The 23,901-nt window shown below is 41.3% G+C and overlaps 1 protein-coding gene across 1 annotated transcript in view; it reads left to right on the top strand.

Annotated features, from left to right (window-relative positions):
• Positions 1-23,901, top strand: part of LOC143286823 (serine/threonine-protein kinase PLK1-like) — a 53,211-nt gene that overhangs the window by 18,230 nt on the left and 11,080 nt on the right. Inside the window, exons 6-12 of the mRNA XM_076594632.1 lie at positions 6,755-6,954; positions 7,855-7,971; positions 9,203-9,304; positions 9,697-9,792; positions 10,416-10,569; positions 21,160-21,289; positions 23,219-23,335. Coding sequence (XP_076450747.1) covers positions 6,755-6,954; positions 7,855-7,971; positions 9,203-9,304; positions 9,697-9,792; positions 10,416-10,569; positions 21,160-21,289; positions 23,219-23,335 — 916 coding nt within the window. The remainder of the gene's footprint in view (positions 1-6,754; positions 6,955-7,854; positions 7,972-9,202; positions 9,305-9,696; positions 9,793-10,415; positions 10,570-21,159; positions 21,290-23,218; positions 23,336-23,901) is intronic.

Below are 23,901 nucleotides of genomic sequence, written 5' to 3' on the forward strand. Positions count from 1 at the left end.
TTGCCATTTAGTGTGGATACTATTAGTTCAATATGTGTGAACAATGTTACACAGAAAAAAAATTATTCATTAAAGATGTGAAATGGGATCAGAAGATATGAAAGAACATGCAGTGTATTCATGCACTTGCCTTTGAGTTTGATTGAATGTATTATAAACATGCAAGTGGAATGTGTTGTTTACGTCTGTAACACAGGTCTTTTGCATAAAATTACATAATATACCATTTTCATTGATGACATGGTTTATTAGAACAAGAAATAAATATAGATCAGATCTGTATGTGATGGGTTTTGATAAGATTTGTATTATTAGAACAAGAAATGATATAGATCAGATCTGTATGGACTGGATTTTGTTAAGGTTAGTACTTTTTTTAGTTTCTGGCCACTTCGCTTTCAGGCACATTGCCATGTCACAATATGGTGCCAATATTTTTTTATGTCTTAAATAACTTTCATCACATTTAAGACATGAAAACAAAACAGATTCACACAAATTGTGGCAGATATTTCTTAAGCTGGAATTGTGATAATACGCATAAAATTTGTGAATGATCTTTATAAACACATGCATATATTGAATCAGACTGCAAGACCTCCATTTCCAACAAGTTGTGGACACTGACCCTTATCTGTTTCCTGAACTGTTGGTTACTCTTCTGGTGGCTGTATTTCTTTGCTTAGTCTAACAATAAAAAGTATGTGATTATTGGTCTCTCTTGGAATCATTGTCCAGATTGAAAAAACAAAGAGCCAGTTGAAAATAGTGGGTAAAGACTCTTGACATCATGAATAACAAATTACCTGTTCAAAAACTGATAGGTAGATTTCAATGAGTTTTTTTTTTGTGAGCCCCAGATTAGCTCAAAGTAGGTAGCGGCAGCCCCCATGGCCGATGCCGGGAAACCTATGAACGCCTAAAAAATTGACTAATTTTGAAGTGCATTTTCTCAAATTTGATTTCATTTTGTGAAAAACTATCCAACTGAAATAATTATTTATCATCCATATTTTTAATTTTTATTGTGTTTGCTTTATGCAATGCGTGAACGAGTTCGCGAATGGAAGAAAAAGAAGTGTACTGTAACGCGAAACAGCGATCCTTGTTCATTGGCGGCCGGCGTCTTTCTGAGCGCGACTCAGTTAGTTTCAACCACATAGTGGAAAAAATCGCATCCGTTGTTTTCCATTCATTGGTTACTGTTCGAAAAACTGGGAGCCGTGAAAGGGGAAAGTTCAAGGAGAGCTTTCCTGTGTTTTTTTTCCAAGCCTTGGGCAAAGTAGGGTAGTTAGATCTGAGCGCAAAGTTACGGGAATTTTTCGGCTATCTTTCAATGCCTCGCGCAGTTCGAAAAAGAAATCTGACCCTACGTGATACTGTATGAGCGGTAACGAGCATTTTCTGTTGATTTCAATGGTATCCGAAACGAAGATTTTTGATCCATGAGCAATTTGCTCAAGCGATTCAAAAGCAGGTACCCCTCTTCGTCAGTTGCGTTGGCCCAATCAACATTTGACACAGGAGAGCGGCACTTCATCTAACACAAAAATGGCATTGTTTCTCCAGAAAATCTTAAGTTTCATTGGTAAGTTTTATATTATTTTTGAAAACGAATGTCTTTAGCACTTTCATGCACAATATTGAGCTGAAATTCTTTGAATCAGGATTTTGATCGAAGTCAGTAACTGAGCAGCTTGGATCTATTTCATCAGTGTTTTCGTAACGTGACACTGTGTTTCAATTTTTTTCTGAGTAAAACACACAAAAACCATTGATACAGAATGAAAAATGGACATGTTAAAACGGAGCCCATGAATTCCAATTACTAATATTTGATTGATTTTTGCTTTAGTAAGCAAAATATTACCTGGGTCTAAAACCGGAAGTGCTTGGGACAGCATTAGCGTCGTCTGCTACAGACTCGGTGAGTGTTAAATAAGGGAGTAAAAAATTGTAATGTGGTTTCTTTTTCCATAAAATGAGCATTTCATTCAACATCACACAAAAGTCTGATATTCTAGTTGTATTCTGCTTCGATAGCTGTGAAACTTTATATTAATATATACAGACAGATACTAAGCTCTCACATTCCAAAAAGAACAAGAACACCAATTCATACTAACCCCCTGCTCCCCCTCCCCCCACCTCCCCCTCTCTCCTCTGCAAACTTCACTTTAATAATTTGCTGAGAGTTGTATAATCATTCCCCTCACTTGTCTCTGAGAATCTCCCACCAATGGTAAGGAGAAGGGAGGGGGTTGTCAATGGTTGTGGCAAACTTGGCACTGAGCCAAGTCGCTGACCACTTGCTCCCCCTTAGAATCCCTGACTGCTGACAGTGATATAACCCACCACCTCCTCCCTCCAGTCATCCTCTTCCCCATTTCTTTCCTGTCAGTGGAGTAGGTGTGTGTGTGTGTGAGTGAGTGAGAGAGAGAGAGAGAGCAAGTTTGCATTTGCACAAGTATGCTTGTGAGTATGTATATGTATGTCTGAATATGAAAAAAGTGTAATGTGAAGAGATATATGATTAATTTGAACAGTGCAGTCAACATCCTGTAGCTTAAAAAAATTAACACCAATTTTTAACAAACTAAAATTAGTAAAAAGAAAATCAGTACAATAATACCCATAGCCAAAGCTGCACATCAGGTTCAGTCAAACTATATAACACTATCTGGGATCCAGCAATTAACCCTTTCGCTGCCAGGAAAATAAGATTTAAGTGAAATCTATTTGCCAGGGTTTTTTTTCACAAAAAACGGGTATAAATTTTCCAAAAATTCTGTGCTCTTTGTTATTGGAGAAAGACCCATAAAAGTATATATTTTCTGAAAGGCAAATGAATAAAGAATACAAAACACATGCTGTTTTCCCATTTTATATATTTTTAGTGACATGCTGTTGTTTTGAAATCAGTGTTTTGTTTTTTGTCACATTTTCAACTTGTTCATTACAAACATTAGTTAGGTAATTTGCACAAAAACATCATATTTTCTGGACAAATGGATATCTGCAAACACAAAATCATACTAGAACAACCACAATATATATATTTTTTTAAAGAGATAGATACACAATACATTGTGACTTCTCCAAGTGATAAGATGGATGTGAGGCCACGCCCCCTCAGTCTCCACCCCCCCTCCTCCTCACCCCTCTCACACAGTCACTTGATTCAGTTCTCATCAGACCGCGTTGGCTGCGTGCCAAGAATATCGCTCTGCTGCTAGTTCGGTCATCTTCTGTCGTCTGCTAATATCTGTACAGCCGGCATCACTCACTGATAGTCGCATCTTGGCCACTCTCTTGATTACTTCCTTTATTTTCTATCAGATCGTCCTATAAATGTTCATCACTGTCTTCTCCTTCGAATTTACGCTTCAATTCTTTCTGAGCATCAGCTAAAGAAAGAAATCTTGGTTGATTTAGTTCGTCACGATCGCATGTCTTGAGCACGGCGTCAGTCCGACATTTTGTTGAGCGAGCAAGGAGAGAAGTCAGGCAAACACTTGGACAGTGACCCAACCAAAACGTTCAAATAAAGGACTGCTTCATGACGTAGATGGGGTTTCTAGCTATGAATAGAATCTAGAGAGATTCCCCAGGCTAAAGCTACCACTATTTTTGTCAAGGAAGTGAATGCAAACCAGGGAAAAGTCAGAATATTTCGATGACGAGTTATCTCGTCATTGTGGCAGCGAAGCATACATGCTTGCCATGACGAGTTATCTAGTCATACAGGCAGCCTAGGGGTTAAGAGTATAATGTGTGTGTGTGTGTGTGTGTGTTCATGTAACCCATGATATGCTGTGCATCTCGACTGCATGAAACAGGAAACAAAGGGATAATTCATGAAATGATAAAATGCAAAATACCATGCACATATTGTGAATGAAATATTCACTTTGATATATATATATATATATAAGACATGCATTCTCACATACACACACAAATAAAGGTGAGTACACAAAATATATATCAAAGAATAAGATACTAAGTATGATGTGCATATTAACAATAAAATATTCAATATTTAGTAATCATATATACCTAAGACATTTAGTAATACATTCATCTCAGTCATGAAATGTAGTACCCTGAAGTGGAAGTATTTGAGTAAATAATCGCATGCAACAAAGACACATAAGATGAACAGTACATGTAGATGGCAAAGCTCTTGTCAGCAACTGGAAAGGACAGACCCCCAAAACTTCAGCCTCAGTTGTCAAAGCATAAGTTGTTGCTGCAATTTGAGTTATTGTGTGAAAGGTAAATGCAGCCAAATAGTTCAGTGCAGTGAATTTTGTGTTGCTGTTGAATGAATACTTACCTGTTAGTATGCCATTTTATAATTCTGTTATCAGTGTTTTCCTCCCACTCAAAACACACCAAAACTGACAAAATCCTAAACATATATTAAACTGAGAGCTCTGTTTTTGGTTGTATGTTTTTAATTGAATATAACATTTGTTCTTTCTTATGAGCTGATCTGTGAATCTAACATGTTGCAGAAAGGGCTGCTCATGGCAGGGCATGCAAGACCTATTCAATGATCCAAAAAGGCCAGTATGAACAGCTCAGGTAGCAAGCAGCATGTTATTGCTGATGCCAGGAAACCTGTGAGTGCCAAAAAAGAGATTTTTTGGTGTGCATTTTCTCTCTTGTGAATCGAATGCCATTTTGTGAAGAAATAAAGATGCATCATCCACCTTTTATTTCTTATTTATTGTGGTTCTTTTACAATGAAATGCATGACTGGGTTCATGGATGGAAGAAAAAGCTAGAGAGCTGAAAGAAAACAGATTCATATATCTGTCATTTTTGCTAGCAACTTAAGTAATATTTGCTCCGTCCTGGGAACCTTTGTCATGGAATGCCCCATCAACGTACCCATTCTGTATAATGCTCTCAAGTTGCATTTGTTTAAAAAATTACAGTAATTTTGCAGAAGCTGATCAGCCAAGACAACTGGTAACTTATTGTGGCTGTAACTTCAATATTTTTTCAAAAACAAAAATTTTGAAGAAGTCTCAGCCACAGTGTGCACCCTTATTTATGAGAAAATCAGGTATCATTCCTTTTCTGCCAACTTTAGATGGAAGTTTTAAGGTTGATTTTAATTTATTTTGAAAGCTGACATTTCACTTAATACACACACAAAATTTCCAGGTCCTACTTGTGACAGTTACTGAAATATTCATCTTTGCAGCATGCTACCCCAATAAACAGTCTTTTTTCCGCTGGTCAAATTGAAGATTTTTCAAAGTTTGAGACTCTGATACTTAAAATTCAGTAAATTATCCTGCCTGAACAAAATTCAGTGCACTTTTTGTGATGTATTCTGCAAGATATTTTATTATGAAATGCAACTGTCTATTCTTTTCAGTGCTGTAGACCTTCAAAGTTGCTATTCTGTGCAGATTGACATGTCTTGATTTTCTATTTCCCCCTACTTTGACAGGCATATTTTCCAATTTCTTTGCTGCTGAAGTGTTATTTTTTTCTTGTGCAGTATGCCATTATCATATGGTTTTTAGAAGTATATGAGTTTTCATTACAGTACCCTCATGGACAGTACAGTATGACTGTGAAAATGTGAAAATATTAAGTACTAACAGCATGTACGCATCGTCACATCTTTAAAATGGAATATCTTCAGAACCAATCAAGATATTCACTTACTCTTTTTTTTGTTTTTCTTATATTGTCAAGTTGTTTGTCAAAAATCACATTTCAGTCATTGTAATGAATATTTAAATTTTCACTGCCGCCACCTACTCAAAGTGTAAGATTTGATTAACTCACTCGGGACGACAAGTTTTCTCCTTTGCTTTTCCCCACAGACGGCCCATTTGTAAGGGTTTGGAAAAAAATTACAAAAAATACAAAATACTGTGTAAGAAAATGAAACTTTCAGAACTGGTTTATTACGTGTTGTGCTATTACATATTTAAAAAAAAAAAAATCAAATTTCTCATCTTATTTTTACAGTTTTGCCAAATGTAGAAAATACTGCCAATTTTTCACCCTGAATCACCATACTCATGCTCGCTTTCTGCATTAAATTCGCTTTCTTCTTCGTCATCATCCACCTCTTCAATGTCTGACCCTTCAGTTTGTAGCATTTCAAGTACTTCGGCAACCCTAAAACGTTGCCGTTACTGCCTTGTTTGCTTCACAACATTCTGAGAAGAGCCCGCTTTGCTAACAGGCTGGCACGCAAGCAGACGACCGGTCAGTGACTTTGTCAGCATGTGTGCGAGACGGGCCAAACATCCCAGGCTGACCAATCATACTGTTCGATTGTGGAGTGACCCAGAATAGCGCACTCTGCTTGGCTAATCACAAAATCACGTGTACAGCGCATGCTGGAATTTTACTTTTGGAGAATGCTATTCCATTCCTTCGTCCGAATCCGAATGCGTTTTGTGTAGGAATGCGTGAGCATTCCTTTGTCCGGAAAGAGTTAATATAAATGTTGGACAAATCAGACTGTTTTTGTTGTTTTTTTCCATTGGACAGCCCTAATAAAGATTTAGTTGTGCAAGGGCCATGCTTTTATAGTATTAGTAATTTATTGAGATTTTTTTTTCTTTTTATAATGATTCTGTGTTGCATTATCAGTTTCACAATGTATTCCTTTTTCAGAAAATTTATAACTAAATAGTTAAGATGGAATGATTTGTTATTTAGTCAAATATTTTCCATTCTGTTTTAATGACATAGAAATGTGTGTAATTAACAGATATACGCTGCTGGTTGGCAAGCCTCCCTTTGAAACCTCATGTCTGAAGGACACATACACTCGCATCAAAAAGAATGAATATCACATTCCATCAAAGATCAGTCCACCTGCTCGCAACCTGATCACAAAGCTGCTACGGGCTGACCCTGGATCTCGCCCCAACATGGATCAGATCATGGAAGATGAATTCTTCTCATCAGGTTAAATTTTATTTGATCTGTGGCTTCCAAAGTATGTCTCTCTGACACTTGCTTCCAAAGTATATCTCTCTAACAAGGGCTTAACAAATCTGCTGTTTGGTTCAGTATTGGCTTCCCCATCAAATTTGTTCAAAGATGTCTTTACCTCCTGTTCCTAAATTCAAAGAGTATCTCTGCTCAGCGTCATAAGTTTTGGAGAATAGAATCAGAACAGTTGACAGTCTATGTGAAAATCCAAAATACATGCACTTGCGTTTATGTATGCACACACTATATTCATAAAATTTACTAATGCATTTGCACACACTGGGTTCGTGAAATTTATGAATGCAAGCACTCGCATACACGTATTCACTCTCACACATAGAATCACACACGGACACTCTCACATTTAGTGATTTACAGATCTTATAATCACATAATCAGAAGCAGCATAGAAGGAAAAACCCAGATTTGATAACAGAGAATGGGTTGAATATGTAAATCTTGATTGTCATTCGTGACAAAGATTTATTTCAAGTATGCCAGACAGCTTTCAGACTGTCTTTGCTGATGCTGGCCATCTTCTGACACACTATGAAACACCACATTCTTCAACAGCATTTGACACTTTGGACGCGTTCCTCAGCAATGCACACAAACTGATTTTGAAACTGGTTGTCAGAGAAACCCAGAACATATTATTTGGATGACATGAATTATTTGTGGAGGACTTTGTGCAGTGCATTTAATGAATAGTATACATGTACACAGTTATTTTACATATCTGTTGAGGTTTGTGTTTTTAATTTTTGTAAGTCATTTCTTTGCTCATGAATAAATTCTTGTGTGAAAAATATTCCAACTGATTGGTTACTTTATTTCTTGTCTCTTGGAATGAATAATGTTTTGAATTTTCAGGCTACCTTCCTCCTCGACTACCGACAAGCTGTTTGACAATGGCACCTCGATTTGATACACTGATGGCCAAGACAGAAGCTATGACCCGCAAACCTCTGCTGGATGTAAACAATGGAGGTAAACAGATCAGACAGTTTCATTGTGTTGTCTTTGGGATGGGCTGTCTGTATGCCAGCACAGCTGCAATATTGCAAAATATCATTGACAGGCAAACCAGTGTTCTTGGATTTCTTTCTGTGCTGTGGTAGAATTGGTACGGCATTGTACTGCTGATCCAGTGGTAAGGATTCAATTCCTTGTTTCAGCCTGGTGTTGTGTCTTTGGGATAGGCATTTTTCTCCAATTTTTCTCACTCAGCCTTAGTGTGAGTGAATGGGTACCTGACTTGGTTGGGGAAAGTTAAAACAGCAGGAGGAGAGGTTTGGGCTCCACCTTCCTGTGTTGAGCCATAGACGCAGTGGATATGAATTAACTCTCCTGATGGCTGTAAAAAGCTATGGTACCTTTAACCTTTTTTTAACATTACCTTTTGTCTCTAAATTGATTGCACTGCAGATTTCCCAGTCATTTAGGGCAACCAAAGGAGCAGACATTCATAGCCTTGATAATGGTTAAATTTTAGCCAGTATTTTAAAGCTGCTTTGATTTTCATTTTTTAGTTTTTATTTATTTTATTGGTTGGTTATGATCAATTGCTTTGACAGGCGCAACAGCCGAGTGATTAAAGTGTTGGACTTGGACAGTCCGAGGGTCTCGGGTTCAAATTCCTGGTGGGTAAAGAGTGGAGATTTTTAGGTTAACAGATGTGCAGACCTGCTGGTGTCTGAACCTCCTCCTTGTGTATGCGCATGCAGATCATCAAGTATGCACATTAAAGATCCGTAATCCATGTGAGCGTTTGGTGGGTTATGGAAACAAGAGCATACAAACTGTATATTATCAGTATATTTGCAGTTTTAAGGCTTCATCCAAGATACTTTAGGACAATACTAATTGCATGCACTTGTGTGTATCACTTTATTATTGTGTCTTTCTGTTTCACATTGGGCATGCAAAGCACATTAATGTTTTATCAACCCAGTTGGTCATTTTGATAACAGAAGAAATACATTTTGTTCAGAAAATAGTTCCTTTGTAGTCATGGAAATTTCTGAAAATGGCATTTAAAAGTTTTTGGAAAAGTCATGGAATTTTGAAAACGTAAACCTGTATGGACCCTGCTTATAGTTGGTGATACAAATAGGCCAAATTAGAAACTTAAACTGAGCTAAAATGGTCACAACCATTATTCCAGTGCCTGTGTCTGACATTTGAACAAAGCAGTGATTGATATGGATATTTCTTGCAGATTTGCGGCCACAGACTGCAGATGGATTTGCACTGAAGAGAGAGGTTGAGAAGATGACTACAAAGGACAATGATGCTAAACCAGATGCTGGGCGCAGAGCTGGTGATTTGATTTTTCTTAAGTGTGCATGCATGTATGTATACATGTTCAAAACATTTGAAAGTGTGTGGCCACAATGTTTTCTTGTTTCCATTATATCATATTATGCATATGTGACAAGTGTGTATATATATGAGAGAGAGTGTGTGAGTGAAGGCATATCGGAGGAGGAAGGGAGCAAGTGTTTACTAAAGTGACCTGGTTTGGGAGATGGTTGTTAAAAAGGAATGAGAAGAGGAAGAGAAATTTAAGTTTTAAGTAAATTACAGTTTCACAAAATGTTTGCAACAAAGCTTTGCATTAAAGTTAACCCCTTAAGTGCCAGGGGGAAAACATATGTACTGTACTATGGCACTCAAGGGGTTAATATGTGATTTTGTGATAATGTGTGTCAGGAGAGGAACCAATGGACTACTGGCTGTCAGACCTGTGTGGTCAGCTGTCAGCTGTAGTGGCCTCCAAACCCTCAGAGAGACTTGCACCACAAGTTGGTAAGTTGTTGAACTGTTATATGATTGTCACTTGAAGGTAGGTGGCATACTTCTGCACTGTATTATGATGCTTGGCTAAAGATTAGCTTTCAGACAGTCTGTCTAGTTTTGGCTTAATTCTTCTGCATTCATGGTCTACAGTTCCCACATTCATTTGTACATGTATGGGTGGGCTTTTACGTGTATGATTGTTTTCACTCCAGCATGTAGGCAGCCAGACTCAGTTTTTGGGGGTTGTGAATGCTTGGTATGCTCTTGTTTCCATCATCCACCAAATGTTTACAGGATCTTTGATGTGCATATTTTATCTTCTACTTGTGTATGCACACAAAGGGGATTCATGCACTTACAGATCTGCACATATGTTGACCTGGGAAATCCAGGGATCAAACTCTGGAAACACAGTGAGAATCAGGGCTGACCATTTGTCCACTTTCTTGTAATGTTAATTATTGCAGACGGTGAAACTTAGTTTAGAGAGTAAAGAGATTCAATGGTAATCTAATTATAACTTTGTTCACAGTGATGGGAGTGATGGTATTCATTAAATATATATGCAAATTACTTTGAGACTGAATTGAAGCATTCTCCCCTCATCAGCAGATGTCATTGTGTACATACAGATGAAGCTGAAGACCCAGCCTGCATTCCCATTTACTGGGTGAGCAAGTGGGTGGACTACTCAGACAAGTATGGCCTGGGCTATCAGCTGTGTGACAACAGTGTTGGTGTTCTTTTCAATGATTCAACACGACTCATTCTCCTAGCTAATGGAGAGTAAGTATGCTTTGTCAGCACTGAAAGGATGGTAGCATTAGAATGGGAGATAATCTTTCTCCAATATGAAATTTTTTATATATACAGGCATGAGATTTTTCCGACTATATCAGATTTCCAACCGAAAATTGGCTCCAGAGGCCATTTTTGAGATTTGCATAAATCCGTTGAGAAAATCGGGGGTTGGGTGGGGGGTGGGGTGAGGTTTTTTTTCCAACCAACGAAGGTTGCACGAACGTTGTCCGACCGATCGACGGGCGCAATAGCCGAGTGGTTAAAGCGTTGGGCTGTCAATCTGAGGGTCCCGGGTTCGAATCACGGTGACGGCGCCTGGTGGGTAAAGGGTGGAGATTTTTTACGATCTCCCAGGTCAACATATGTGCAGACCTGCTAGTGCCTGAACCCCCTTCGTGTGTATATGCAAGCAGAAGATCAAATACGCACATTAAAGATCCTGTAATCCATGTCAGCGTTCGGTGGGTTATGGAAACAAGAACATACCCAGCATGCACACCCCTGAAAACGGAGTATGGCTGCCTACATGGCGGGGTAAAAACGGTCATACACGTAAAAGTCCACTCGTGTGCATACGAATGAACGCAGAAGAAGAAGTCCGACCGATCGACAAGACAGATCCACAGCGTTTGCTAAAATGCCCCATGTTTGGATTAGCGAACCAATTGAGAATAAGCGTTCCGTTGCTCTTCTGTCATCGATTTCATAACTTTTGCTCGCGGGCTTTACGACTTGCAAAGATACCTGATTTCGTCGAAAACTCACAAAGCAAAGATCGATAAAGGAGTGAAAAATAAGTGGAACTGGGCCTGGCAAGATGAGACCATGAAAACAGAAGTGAAGGACAAAAAAAATTACAGGTATGCGACTCTATTCAGAAAATCGACGCCGCAGGCAAGGCCAAGCGCGACTGGTGTCAGATTGTATGGGTGCAACTCTTCAGTCTAGGCACAGAAATATGTTTTCAGATTTACATTAAAAACGGAGCGTCCCTTTTTTAGAAGAAAAGAAAAAGAAAACCCGATCTAGGCCATTCTGTATCGTTTACTGATGATCTGTCAAAAATGAAAACAGAATGCTCTTTCGAAAGCGTCGTTTGTTGACCCCTTGAGAGGCGATCCAGTGACTTGTCAGAGCACCAAAATTGAAGTCACAAAGTTTCCTAATGGTTGATTGAAGTTGTCAAAATGCCGATAACGAAAGGCAATCCCTACATGGCACGCATTGATATCACTATGAAAAGCACGCACGCGCGCACATGCACAAACATGCGGTCGATCACACACATGCACAGACATGTGAGAGCAAGCGCGCGCACACACACACAAACTTGCGCGCACGCACAGATAAACGTAAAAGCTGGTGCGCACGATCTCCATCCTTGTCAAGCCACAAGGGCCGTGGGTACATATGCTTGACCCTCTGTTCATTCAGCAAAAACTGCCACCACTTTCTACACACGTAACGTTATTGCGATTGAAACAAACTTTGTAGCAATTGATGTCAGTGCTTTTTCTGACAGCCCAAGCTGCGGTATAGACAGTTCATGGCAAGAGTCAGTTTATTTAGATTTGAGACCTATAGCCAGATTACCAAAGTCAGTTACACATGCACACACGCACAGACACAGAGCTGAATTGAATGTGCGTGCGCACCCACATACACACACACACATACTCTTTGAAAAAAATACTGTTTTTTATTTTATCTCTCTCCTTCACACTTGCACATGTGCACGAGTGCTCACACAATCACACAGAGCTTAATCACACACGCCCACGTGAACGAACGAACGAGAGAGAGACCCCCCAAACTTCTTAAAAATCACTAATTTTGTTTTTGGCAATGGAGTTTTGCCACCCTTGACCCTGACCAATTTTCAGAGGAAACTCTCCTGGACAATTCCTCAGCCTCACACACACACAAACACACACACTAACTCACTCACACAAAGAGTTTAACACACAGAGAGTTGTATTTAAAGCAGTGCACATACATGCACACACACAAACTTTAACTCTTTCCTCCCATGTCCCGCCCGACCCCATTCTCAGTCTCTTTGTCCATCTGTCTGTCTGTCTCTCTTTCTCACATACACACAGAGAGTTGCATTGAAACACACACACACACACACACACACACACACACACACACGAGACAAGATTGTGAAAATTATGTCCTTCAAAGCTGACTTTTACAGGTTTGAAAGCAAAAACACTTCAGTTTAGGAAGAATTGGACTGATTTTTTGTCTTCTATGGGTTGGAATACCTCAGCAGCATCAGTGGCCCGCAAGTGCAGATTTTATGGTTTGAAATTGAGAAAAACCTTCAGCTCCAGGGGCCCCCCACCAGACCCCCACCAGGGGCATTGCCCCATGGACCCCCACTGGGGGCCTTCTGCGGCCCCCAGGCCCCCAACTTTCAGACTCAATCACAATTTCCCAATCTCATGCCTGATATATATATATATATATCTTTTTGTGGTCATGTGAGTACCTGTTTTCCCAAGTGTTTGTAGCTACTCTAGATGGGAGATATTACGGATTTCCATTATCCTACTTTGTTTTTTTGCTTTTTGTGGAAACAAAGTGAGTCTATAATAACCCTGTTTAGGTTGTCTCTGTGTATCACCATGTTTGCAGTGTGTGTGTGCACATGGTAAACTTAACAAATTTGTTTTCTCAGGAAATACTTTGCAAATTTGGCATAAGATTTTTTTTTTCAAAACTAGTACTTTCCACATATACCAGTTATAGTGACAATACTCTTCCAGGAAGGGCACAAGCAATCATGAATGTGTCAGCAGTATTTTAATTAAATTACATATACTTAACCGTGACCCACTAGTGCAGACTCTGGCAGGGGTCTGACATTCCTGTCCTGTGCAAACTACTATCCGCCTATGCGGAAAAAACGAAAGTAGCTACGGCCGATAACCTCCCGGAAGTAGGTAACCTCCCCTTTGCCCCCCTGACTAGCGCCCTCATTTTCTGGCAGCCATCATGACTCCTGTTCCTGTGCTCTTCATATGGCTACGTTTTTTTTTCGTATTTTCTGTCTGTCGATTCTCTGGCTTTCTTGTTTTTTGTCAAATTATATCTTCAACCAGATCACATAATTATGTGGTTCGATTGGGAGATCAGGCTAAAGTTAAGGCACGATCGCAATCGATTCGTGGACACTCTGGGCCTTCTACTTCTGGTCTTATCAACAACGCCAACCCGCCACCTCCTCCACTTCCTCCGCTCCCTCTGGTCGACTCCAGACCTCCACCACCTCCTCCTGCACCTCCTCCGGTGACTTCTAGGGGTTCATTACCCCACGCTCAGGTCAGTGGTGCCATTGATGCTACTCATTTCAATTCGTGAATGAACTTGACGCAATCAGCGTTTTCTTGGCCCTGCCAGTCGGCAGGACGCCCGAGTCGATTTCCTCTATCACTTTGCCCATGCCCACAGTCTCAACAATGGAATGTGCCATAATTCCTTTGGGAAAACAACACCATACACTGGTTTTGGATCCGCACGCTGGACTGGGCCCTATGTGCGATGCGTCCATAGCGGCGGCCATAACATCAGATCACACGCCCCCCACGCGGCATGCCTCTTCCGTCTCGGATCCTATGGCGACCGAGGCGCTTAGGGATGCCCTCCCCATGTGTAGGGAGGAAGGTGGACCAATAGGGGACACGCTTGACCATGTGCGTGCACCCTCCCCTTGTCCCGAGCGTCCGATCCAAAGGAGACAACTCCTGCTTCGGCACCCTTGCTGGTGACCACCGCAGTTACTTCCCTTCTACCAGCCAGCCCCTCGCCTACAGTGCGGGTGCGTGCACGGTCCCTCCAAGCTATGCGGTGATGACCCCATCTGCCACACTGCCAGTTGCTGCTGTTTCCCATCCACTAATGGCGTCTCAGCAAGCTGCTCAATCAAACAACCAGCAACCCATTGTTAACTTGCTGCAGTAATTATGCACTGGTGCCACACTTTGCGCCTGCTCCGCCCCTTGCCCACAGAGCAGGTGTGTGCATGGCCCATTAAACTTCGGCAGTGCTGGTTTCTTCTGCCTCACTGCGTAACTCTGCTGTTACCGAGACTAATATCGGCAATTCCATATCGGAGTGCCTCTTGATAACTCGATCCTACCACTTGGCAGTGCTCGGGCCGATCTTGTCTATCCCTTTATCTGTCAACACACAACAGCTGAACGTCGGTCCTCTTGCAGGAACTATTCGCGAGATTGGACCGCTGTTCAGCTACAGGGGGATGAACATCCCACGGCAAGCCGACGGACTTGCCATCCCCACGATGCCCATAACACAGGCTTACGGCGCCGTCATGCCACATGTCCCATCTCGCATCCGATGGCGACCGATTCGGGTAGGGATGCCCACAGCACCAAGGGACATTATAATTATCCTTCTTGCGGCCGTATTCACCTGTGTCAAACCACGGACTCCCACATGCAGCATGACACTCCTCCCTCTACAGCAAGGAAACGTCACACCAGGGGATATGTGCTCTAGAGACACCATCCTTTTTGCTGATAATTGGCGCCAAGGGAGGCAACTCCGTATTAGTATCCTAGGTGGTTGACGCTGTAGTTACTTCCCTTCCACCTGCACAGCATGTCACTCCTGCCCCGAGTGCTGTCCACCAGCGATGTTTTTTCAGTTTCTCATTGGGTCCTGCTGCCCATTCATGGGCTCTACACAACTTTGCACAGCAACTGCACCTTTCTTGCTGTTTCTCAGGCTATTGGCCACTGAACTTTTGGGTTCTTCATCCCCCCATGCTTGGACACAGTCCTCTGCAGGCAGCCAATCCTATTACCATTCTTTTCTTGTTATACACAATAATAGGAAATAACTCACAATATTTCCCTTTCTATTCTTCTTGATTTACTATCAGAATCAACAACAACAACGCCCATAAAAAAAAAAAATAAAAAAATAAAAAATTTATATATACATACACACACACACTATCTTGCTACATTTATACACATTTCTATTTACACTTATAGATGTATACTTATGCCTCGGTATACACATGTGTGTGTGCTTACGGGATAGGTTCATACGATTTTCATATTAACGTATAATTATATTTCTATCTCTATTCATTGACATCTGTTCATTGAGATTCCCTACATAGCAGTATATGAACACTTCCATTGGCGTCATTCTGTTCACAATGTCCAGAACTCTGCATCTACATACTGGCACATTACTCATATGTGTAAGTACATCTCTTATAATATATAGGTGCATACACAGATTCCTTTCCATTACTGATTATGCACACCTACCCATTTACTTGGGTATATCTGTGCACGCTACATGTATGCTTATACAGCCGCTTATTTCTTGTGACTTGATCTCTTGTCATTGGCATATTCCTGACATCATCACTTGAGTTGATGGAAGTTTGCAATCCCTTTGCACATATATGTATTCATTTTCATAAATTCATCCCTACCTTGCTTTCGGAGGACGACTGCACTCACAGACAAAACTGCCTCATTCACACCTGAATGTATGCTCCTTCACATATCAGTAGTGGCTGGTCCTTAGGGACCCACACACAGTCCCTTCCCACCCATAGGGCTAAGGATGCCCTCTCTTGGTGCATGGAGGGACAAGGCAACCCAACTCATTTGCCTACAAGAATCACCCACAGGGCTAGAGATGCCCTAACCTGGTACAAGGAGGGATGAGGCAGTCCAGCTTAGAGGTGCCACTCCGGACACACATGCCCTTCATTCCTTCCAAATTTGTAAGGCATCCCTTCTTTCCTCCCTTGCCTACAACAACCCTTGGTTTGCACCACTGTAGTAGTGACAACAGCTGCACACGGGCCCTACATCCTAGCCAGCCCTCCCATGAAGGGGTGTATGTCTTTGCCTTCCAAGTTTAAGCAGGCCCAAAAACTGCCCACCGGGCAGGAGACAACCACACTAAGTCCATCTCTTCCACTCCTCACTAGTAGCAGAAGGCCTGGGTAATAAGTGTTTTCCTCTATACTCGGGAGAAAGGCATATTGACGAGGATGGATGCGTCTCACAAAGCACAACGAACTGTTCATTAGCCACAGGGGCGTACCTTTCTGCCCACTCATACCAGCATGGCACATGCCGCATTCAAGCCCATTAGTTCACCCCATCACCTTGCTTGAACAGAGATCCAGCATTGACATCTCAAACTATTGGCGTTGGAAAGCACTTTCTGCACTTGGTCTTCCCTGCCTGATCCTTTGAGCCTCAACACACAACCACTGTTGTGGTTACAGATGGGCATTCCTTCTCAAGCACTGTCTTTCCAATGAGACACTTCCAGGGGTTTCTAGCCTAGACAGGCTATCCCATCATGCAGTCCCAGCCTTCAGTCAAGGGCCTGTCAGAGGATGACTTTGTTGTCACTTTGGAAGCAAGCACCATGTCTTTCAGACACACGGTTGCACCACAAGACCCCGTCAACTCCTTCTGGCTTCCTTACATTTCAGCAGAACCTGCATGGTGGACACTTTCATCCCTCAAGCACACAGCAGCTGTTTCCTGATTTACCCATGCTGATTGGTGCCCTCCTAGGACCAGTATATGATAATCAGTCGTGTACGACAATGACCATCAGAACAGCAGAGGAAGCAACTGCTGTCCTGACTATTCGGGCTGGAATTTGATTATACAATTTATAGTAGAGAGTGTTTTGCCCAAGTTGCATCCCCACTCCCTCGATCAAGAGGCCTTAGGACTGTCACCATTGGGACAGATCCCAAAGGCAAGTTAGCCCCCAAGGCTACAGCACTAAGTCCCAGTGCAGTTTGACTTCCAGTGTGAGAGACATAGTCCTTCATGAAAGACTAAGCTGCAAACGATTTCCCTTTGCAACTAAGAAACCACTGATAATGCAGCTCTCACTTTGCTGTTGGCCATACCGTAAATGTATGTCAGATCATTGATTTGATGTAAATGGCCAGTATAACACATCTAGAGCCAATTTTCTCCCTGCCCCCACCCCGCTCCATCCCAGACTTAGTGTGCACCACACACAGCCAGAGACCTGTCATGGATCTGGTTCCCTTTCTCACTAAAGAACCTTCAGCAAAAAATTTCCCCATGGAAACCCTCTTCCATTAGGAATTCCACCACAGAATGAGACTCAGTGACCTGGAGGCACATGAAGTGCACTCCCACATCCCGATCCAACCCAGCCATTGACTGTCGACAACTTTCTGCAGGTTGTTCCAACATGCCACACTCATGTAGAGAAGCCTCCAAGCCTTCTGTATGCCCCTTCGTGATGGTACCTACCTGGGCAATTACACAGCCTTGTCCCAGAGACACCAGGGACCTCAAGTCTCTTGTTGCCAAATGTCCGCCATTCTATGCATAGGCAACATGCCAGTGCTGTTTTTTGGCAGCAACAAAAAAGTGGTGGGGGGAATGCCCATCGCCTGTCAGCTCGCATGGAGGAGCTCTACAGATCTGGCTGTCACGCCTAAGGCAAGCCCAACATGGTGGGCTACCTCTGTTTCATGCCACAGTTTCCTTCAAACACACATATCACTTCCACTGTCGGCCCACAACCGATGCGGAATCATCAGATCAAACCACATGTGCACCTCCTTGCAAGTGAGACAACCCTATAGGGTACGTGTTTCCTTCCCTTCCTTTGATTCGAAGGGCTCTCAATAAAGTGTGGATTCAACACACTGACCTGATTTTCTTTGCGCTACATTTATCAGCACAGCTGTGGTCCACAGACCTCTCCCACAATACAGCTGCGGACCTGTCTTCTTTGCCCGCACCAATATCCTTAGGTGACACAGTACACTCTACCTTCATCAAATTCTACTTGAGGGACATCTATTGCTTTAGGGACGATGGCCCAAGAGGCGTTGCCTCTGTGGTGGTCACACAACAGGCCATTGCAGTGCACTGACAATAGAACAGATGAGCCGTCCACCTTGTCATGCCTTTCTGCACTAGTGGGTCACAGTTAAGTATGTGTAATTAAAAGGAAATTTTCTTCCTAAAATTACGTTTAAGTAACATACTGTGACCCACATTTAAGACCCTCCCGTTCCTCCCCGCTTTCTGTTCTCCCTGCACACTGTGCTGCTTGTGGTGATTTGCCGTAAAAAGAGGGCGTTAGTCAGGGGGGCAAAGGGGAGGTTACCTACTTCCGGGAGGTTACCTACTTCCGGGAGGTTATCGGCCATAGCTACTTTCGATTTCTCCGCATGGGTGAATAGTAGTTTGCACAGGACAGGAATGTCAGACACCTGCTGGAGTCTGCACTAGTGGGTCATGGTAAGTATGTTACTTAAATGTAATTTTAGGTAGAAAATTTCCTTTTCTTTTTCACTAAACTTTAGCACATATACCTTATAAATTGACACATTGATAAAAAGTAGTAATGTTCTCATTTTGCTAAAATAGTAATTTATTTTGTTTAGTATGAAAGTTATGTTGATGCATAGATCTTTCAGTATATGGGTGTTCACTACATGGTTGAGGTGACTGTACGTTGAATGAATGGCATAGTTGTTACTCATTACTTGGGATTATAATTTTTAAGTAAAATGTTATATTTTACTCATGTGATGTGCCTTGAGCATATTGTTTTCTGGTTTTCGCGTGCTGCATCACATTTAGAAAACATTGAATTTTATATGACTTGTGGCATAGAAAGACTAATATTGTATTCTCAATGTAAAGGTTTCAATACTAGTGAATGGCATTTATATGGCGCCTTTCTATTTAGACTGAATGCATTGGCAATCATCCATTCTGAAGTAGCCACACTCAAAATTTACTAACCTCACTCAACCACTCACACTCACACACACAGTCAGCGGAAAACAGTTCAGATTAACATTGGAGGAAAAAAATTCATACATTATTTACATTTGCACAAAAGATTGATTTCTTGGTAAAAGTATTGTCCTTTGTGATATTGCATGTTTCTTTTGCGCATCTGGTATGTAATAGGTCACTTCCGTCCTCTAATTTTGATCACAAATGACCAAACACAAATAATGAGTTTATTTGTACATATATCACCCGTAAAACAATGAAACAAGACATTTGTAAAGATGACAGTTGTCAAGATGACACCAGCCAGTAAGTGCCACTGCCTAAATCAGTGCTTAGGCAGCTCAAGTTGTCAACTGAAATCATGATGTGGATCACATGTATAAAAGAATATATGTTCGAAAAGATTTCACTGAATTTTGAAAATTATTTGGAGGAAGCTTTATGCAAGTCTTATCACAAAGTGCATAATGTCCATGAACGACTTAGTAAATATATCTACTTACCTTACTGTGTAGGATTCATCACTGTTAAACCTTTAGAGGCAATTGGATGTGAACCATGAATGCTTTGCTTCTTGTTTTTATTGATTTTGTACTCCTTATATTATTGACTATTTTTGGGTAAATAAAAGATAAAAGGACAACTACATGGCTGGAAAGCTTTTTTGCTGCTGGATGTTCCATCAACTCAAGATACAGGTCCATTTGTATTTGAAATGAAATATAGCAAGAGTACATGCTTCCAAAAGAATCTGGTTGCTGTGGCTTAGTAAGATTGAAATAGAGTTGTGATGGGAGTGTTTTTAAACCTCAGCCTGCCAAGAGATTTGGCATCTCTCCCATAGCACCTTGTGTGAGTATCGCACTGGTTGCTTTGGAGTCAAGTGGCTGGATGGTGTTGACAGGTTTTTGCCCGATGTTGAGATTTTTCATTGTGGCTCCTTGTGCTTCCTGCCAGACTCTGTCCAGCGCTTTCTTGAAGTCTATATTGACATATACATGGATGTTTGGTAGTGCTCAGTTGGAGAATAGAAGAAACGCTACAAAGACTGCCTCAAAGCGTCCTTCAAAGACCTGGTCATCGACATCCAAGTGGGAGATGCTTGCTCTGGTCCGTCCAGCTTGGTGCAGCAAGATCACCACAGGAGCCAGTGCAGCTGAAGCCAGGTGCATCACCGAGGCGCAACGAAAGCGTGCTGTGAGCAAGGCCTGAGCATCATTCACTGCCATGACAGCACCCACTCATTTGTGTCCCACAAGTGGGCGAGCCCTCAGGGACAGGATTGGCCTCATCAGTCACCTCCAGACCCACAGCCACCGATCTTCCATCTGATATTTGAAGTCATGGTCATCTTCAAATCCAAAGGACGAACATCGTCATTGACATTGTAGAATTCCCTCTGGTGTTGGTGTTTTTTTGCAAACGGTTCACAGACTGAAGATTTGTTTGATGGTACTTCTGCCTTTGCCAAAACCAGCTTGTTCTTCAGCAGTGATTGTATCTGATTGCGGTTGTAATCTGTTCTGAATAATTTTGAACATTACTTTGCTAGCTTTGCTGATTAAATAAAAAAGCAAGAAAACAAAGCATATTAACAATAGAGAAGGGGTAAAAAATAAAAATAAAAAAGGACAAAAAACATAATTCAGTATTCATAGTATCATTGAAAAATGTTCAGATTTCATTGCATGTTTCTGTGAATATAACAGACATAGACAGTATGCTTTATTCATTGATTTGTTGTATTTACCAGGAACATCCATTATATTGAGAGAGATGGACAGGAGCATTACCACACACTCAAAGTGTTTCCTGAGACTCTCAACAAGAAAGTCACACTGCTCAAGTACTTCAGAAACTACATGAATGAACATCTTCTGAAGGTAAGAAGGATGATGATTGAATATTTCTGCTTTCAGATCAGTGTGATTTCTGTGATGTTTGCCTGTTACTCTTATGTGGAGTGGTGGCCAAGAGGAACGTCCGCCTAGGAAGCGAGAGAATCTTTGCGCGGTGGTTCAAATCACGGCTCTCGCCGATATTTTCTTCCCCTCCACTAGACCTTGAGTTTTGGTCTGGACGCTAGTCATTCGGATGAGACGATAAACCGAGGTCCTGTGTGCAGCATGCACTTAGTGCACATAAAAGAACCCACGGCAGCAAAAGGGTAAAATTCTGGCAAAATTCTGTAGAAAAATCCACTTCGAATAAAACTGCACGCAGGAAAAAAAAAAAGGGTGGCGCTGTAGTGTAGCGACGCGCTCTCCCTGGGGAGAGCAGCCCGAATTTCACACAGAGAAATCTGTTGTGAATACGAATACAAATACTCGGGTATGGGTGCAACATTCCTCTCTTGGATGCAACAGTTCATGGATTTTCACCAGAAACAAAACGTCTGCTTTTTTTGTGAAACAACAAAATCAGTCATCAGTGGTGATTGCCCAAGATCAGCCAGAATTGAAAATGGATGTGTTCTTTTGTGAAGTGTCCCTAAGCATCCATATACTCTGCACCACATTTGCAGAGAAAAAGCTTATTCCTGACCAACCCCTAAACATGTAGGGTTTTGAAAACGGTTTCCAAAAGATCAATACAAGTCAGTCCCACAGTGGAAAAAATGCCAATCATGTCAGAAGCTGATCTTTCTACGGAATTTGTTGACAACACCACTATGAAAAACAAGTGGGAATAATGATTTCGAAATGGATGGGTCAGAGGAGAAAATCTTACATTGAGGTTGGTGTTTGAAGCCAGATTGTTTTGGCAAATGCTTATGCCACCATTGTGCTGATGTACAGGAGCAGTGGGCCAAAAAACTGTAAGAGCATGATATAAATCCTGATTGTCAAAATATGTCCGCCTGTCCTCCTCCTCCCTTTCTCTGTTTCCCCCTCCTCCCTGCACAGCTCTCATAACTCTTTCGTCCCTATTTTTCTGGGAACCATTACTCCCCCTTGTTCCCAGATTCCTATGACATGTATATTCCCTTCATTCCTGGATTTAGAGAAGAGAAAGAAAGTATGAAGCAGGGTACTTATTTCAGAGACTTACGACAATGAGGCTCATAACAGTACACTAAGATTGTCATATACTGTTGTGGACAGAATTGATGTGAGAAGTTATCTTTGACCCTGTTGACAATATAGGATGACATCTCTGGTGACACTCGAGTGTAAAACAGGTGAATTTGGGGTCAAACACAATGCATGTAAGTATGTACCACATGGAGGACAGTTTTTAGCTTGCAGAGTATGCACATCATGCAGGTACTCACCGAGTAGTGCCTCACATTTATCTCAGTGCCACACTGCTAGTCATATCCATGAAAATCTGTCACAATTGTCACTGCTATTGTCCTTGTCACATGAAAGATTTGAACTTTGTCTCAAAGAGAATATATTTGTCCTTTAGATAGCACAAAATTCAAGGTGACTTTTAAACCATTTTTTTGGCTTCATTCCTCCTGTTCCTCCACAAACTTTCTGCCAGATAGATCCCATGCACTGGTTTTGACTTCTGTAGAGTGACTGACTGGGCTCCTTCATGTTCTGGTTGGTTATTGATGTGCCTGAACACTTGATGAAATTGGATATTACATGTTTCTAGTTTTCCCCTGAACAATATGGCCATCACTTGATATGTTGTCATTTATATCAGCATGGAGAACAAAATTACTTTCTTTTTTTCTTTATTTCTAAACCAGTGAAACACTTGTTAAAGCTATTGCTGTTTATTTTGTAGTGTTTCTGGTAAACATTTAAAACTGAACCTTTCACTTTATTGAGTTGATTTCTGTTGCTGTATTGTTTCAGGCTGGTGCTAATATGACCCCTCGTGACTCTGATGAGATGATGAGACTGCCATTCTTGAGAACATGGTTCCGCACACGAAGTGCAATTGTATTGCATCTTAGCAATGGTACATTGCAGGTCAGTTCTAATTCCAGTAATAACCCATCACAGCCTCCCTGGTTGGGTGGGTGAGTAGATTGGAGTGATCAATTAACTAACATTTTACACTGCAGTTGAAACTCTTTATTAAAGAGAACATACTTTCACTTTCAGTTGTATTTCAGGCTGGATTGTCATTAACTTAAATTTACTCAAGAACGTTGAATTGAATTCCACTTCATGGCTGCTTTGTCGTATAAAGTTATTTTTTTTCTTACAACAATCATATTTGCTATGACAGTGCTTCTGCTTGCCTGGTATTTTGAAAGATTTGTTTTTACTGACTGGAAGACAGGCTAAGAGTTAGTCAGTTTCTCCCAAAAGTTCATTTCCCATTGCTAGCTTCTTTGAAATGCCAGGTTCTAAATGGAAAAAGGCAGCCTTTGAGCACTCACTTGTTTTCAGAATGTGTTTATCATCATGACCCAGTCCCCCCTGGGGTCTGCCCTGGGGGTCCTCAGGGGTTTTTTCTCCTTTTTAGTTCCCAGGGTCACCTCACCTCATGCTCTTTCATGATGGTAAGCTCTTCTCCTCCTCCTTTTTTT

Source organism: Babylonia areolata, chromosome 10, assembly GCF_041734735.1.
Source record: "Babylonia areolata isolate BAREFJ2019XMU chromosome 10, ASM4173473v1, whole genome shotgun sequence".
NCBI lineage: Eukaryota > Metazoa > Mollusca > Gastropoda > Neogastropoda > Buccinidae > Babylonia > Babylonia areolata.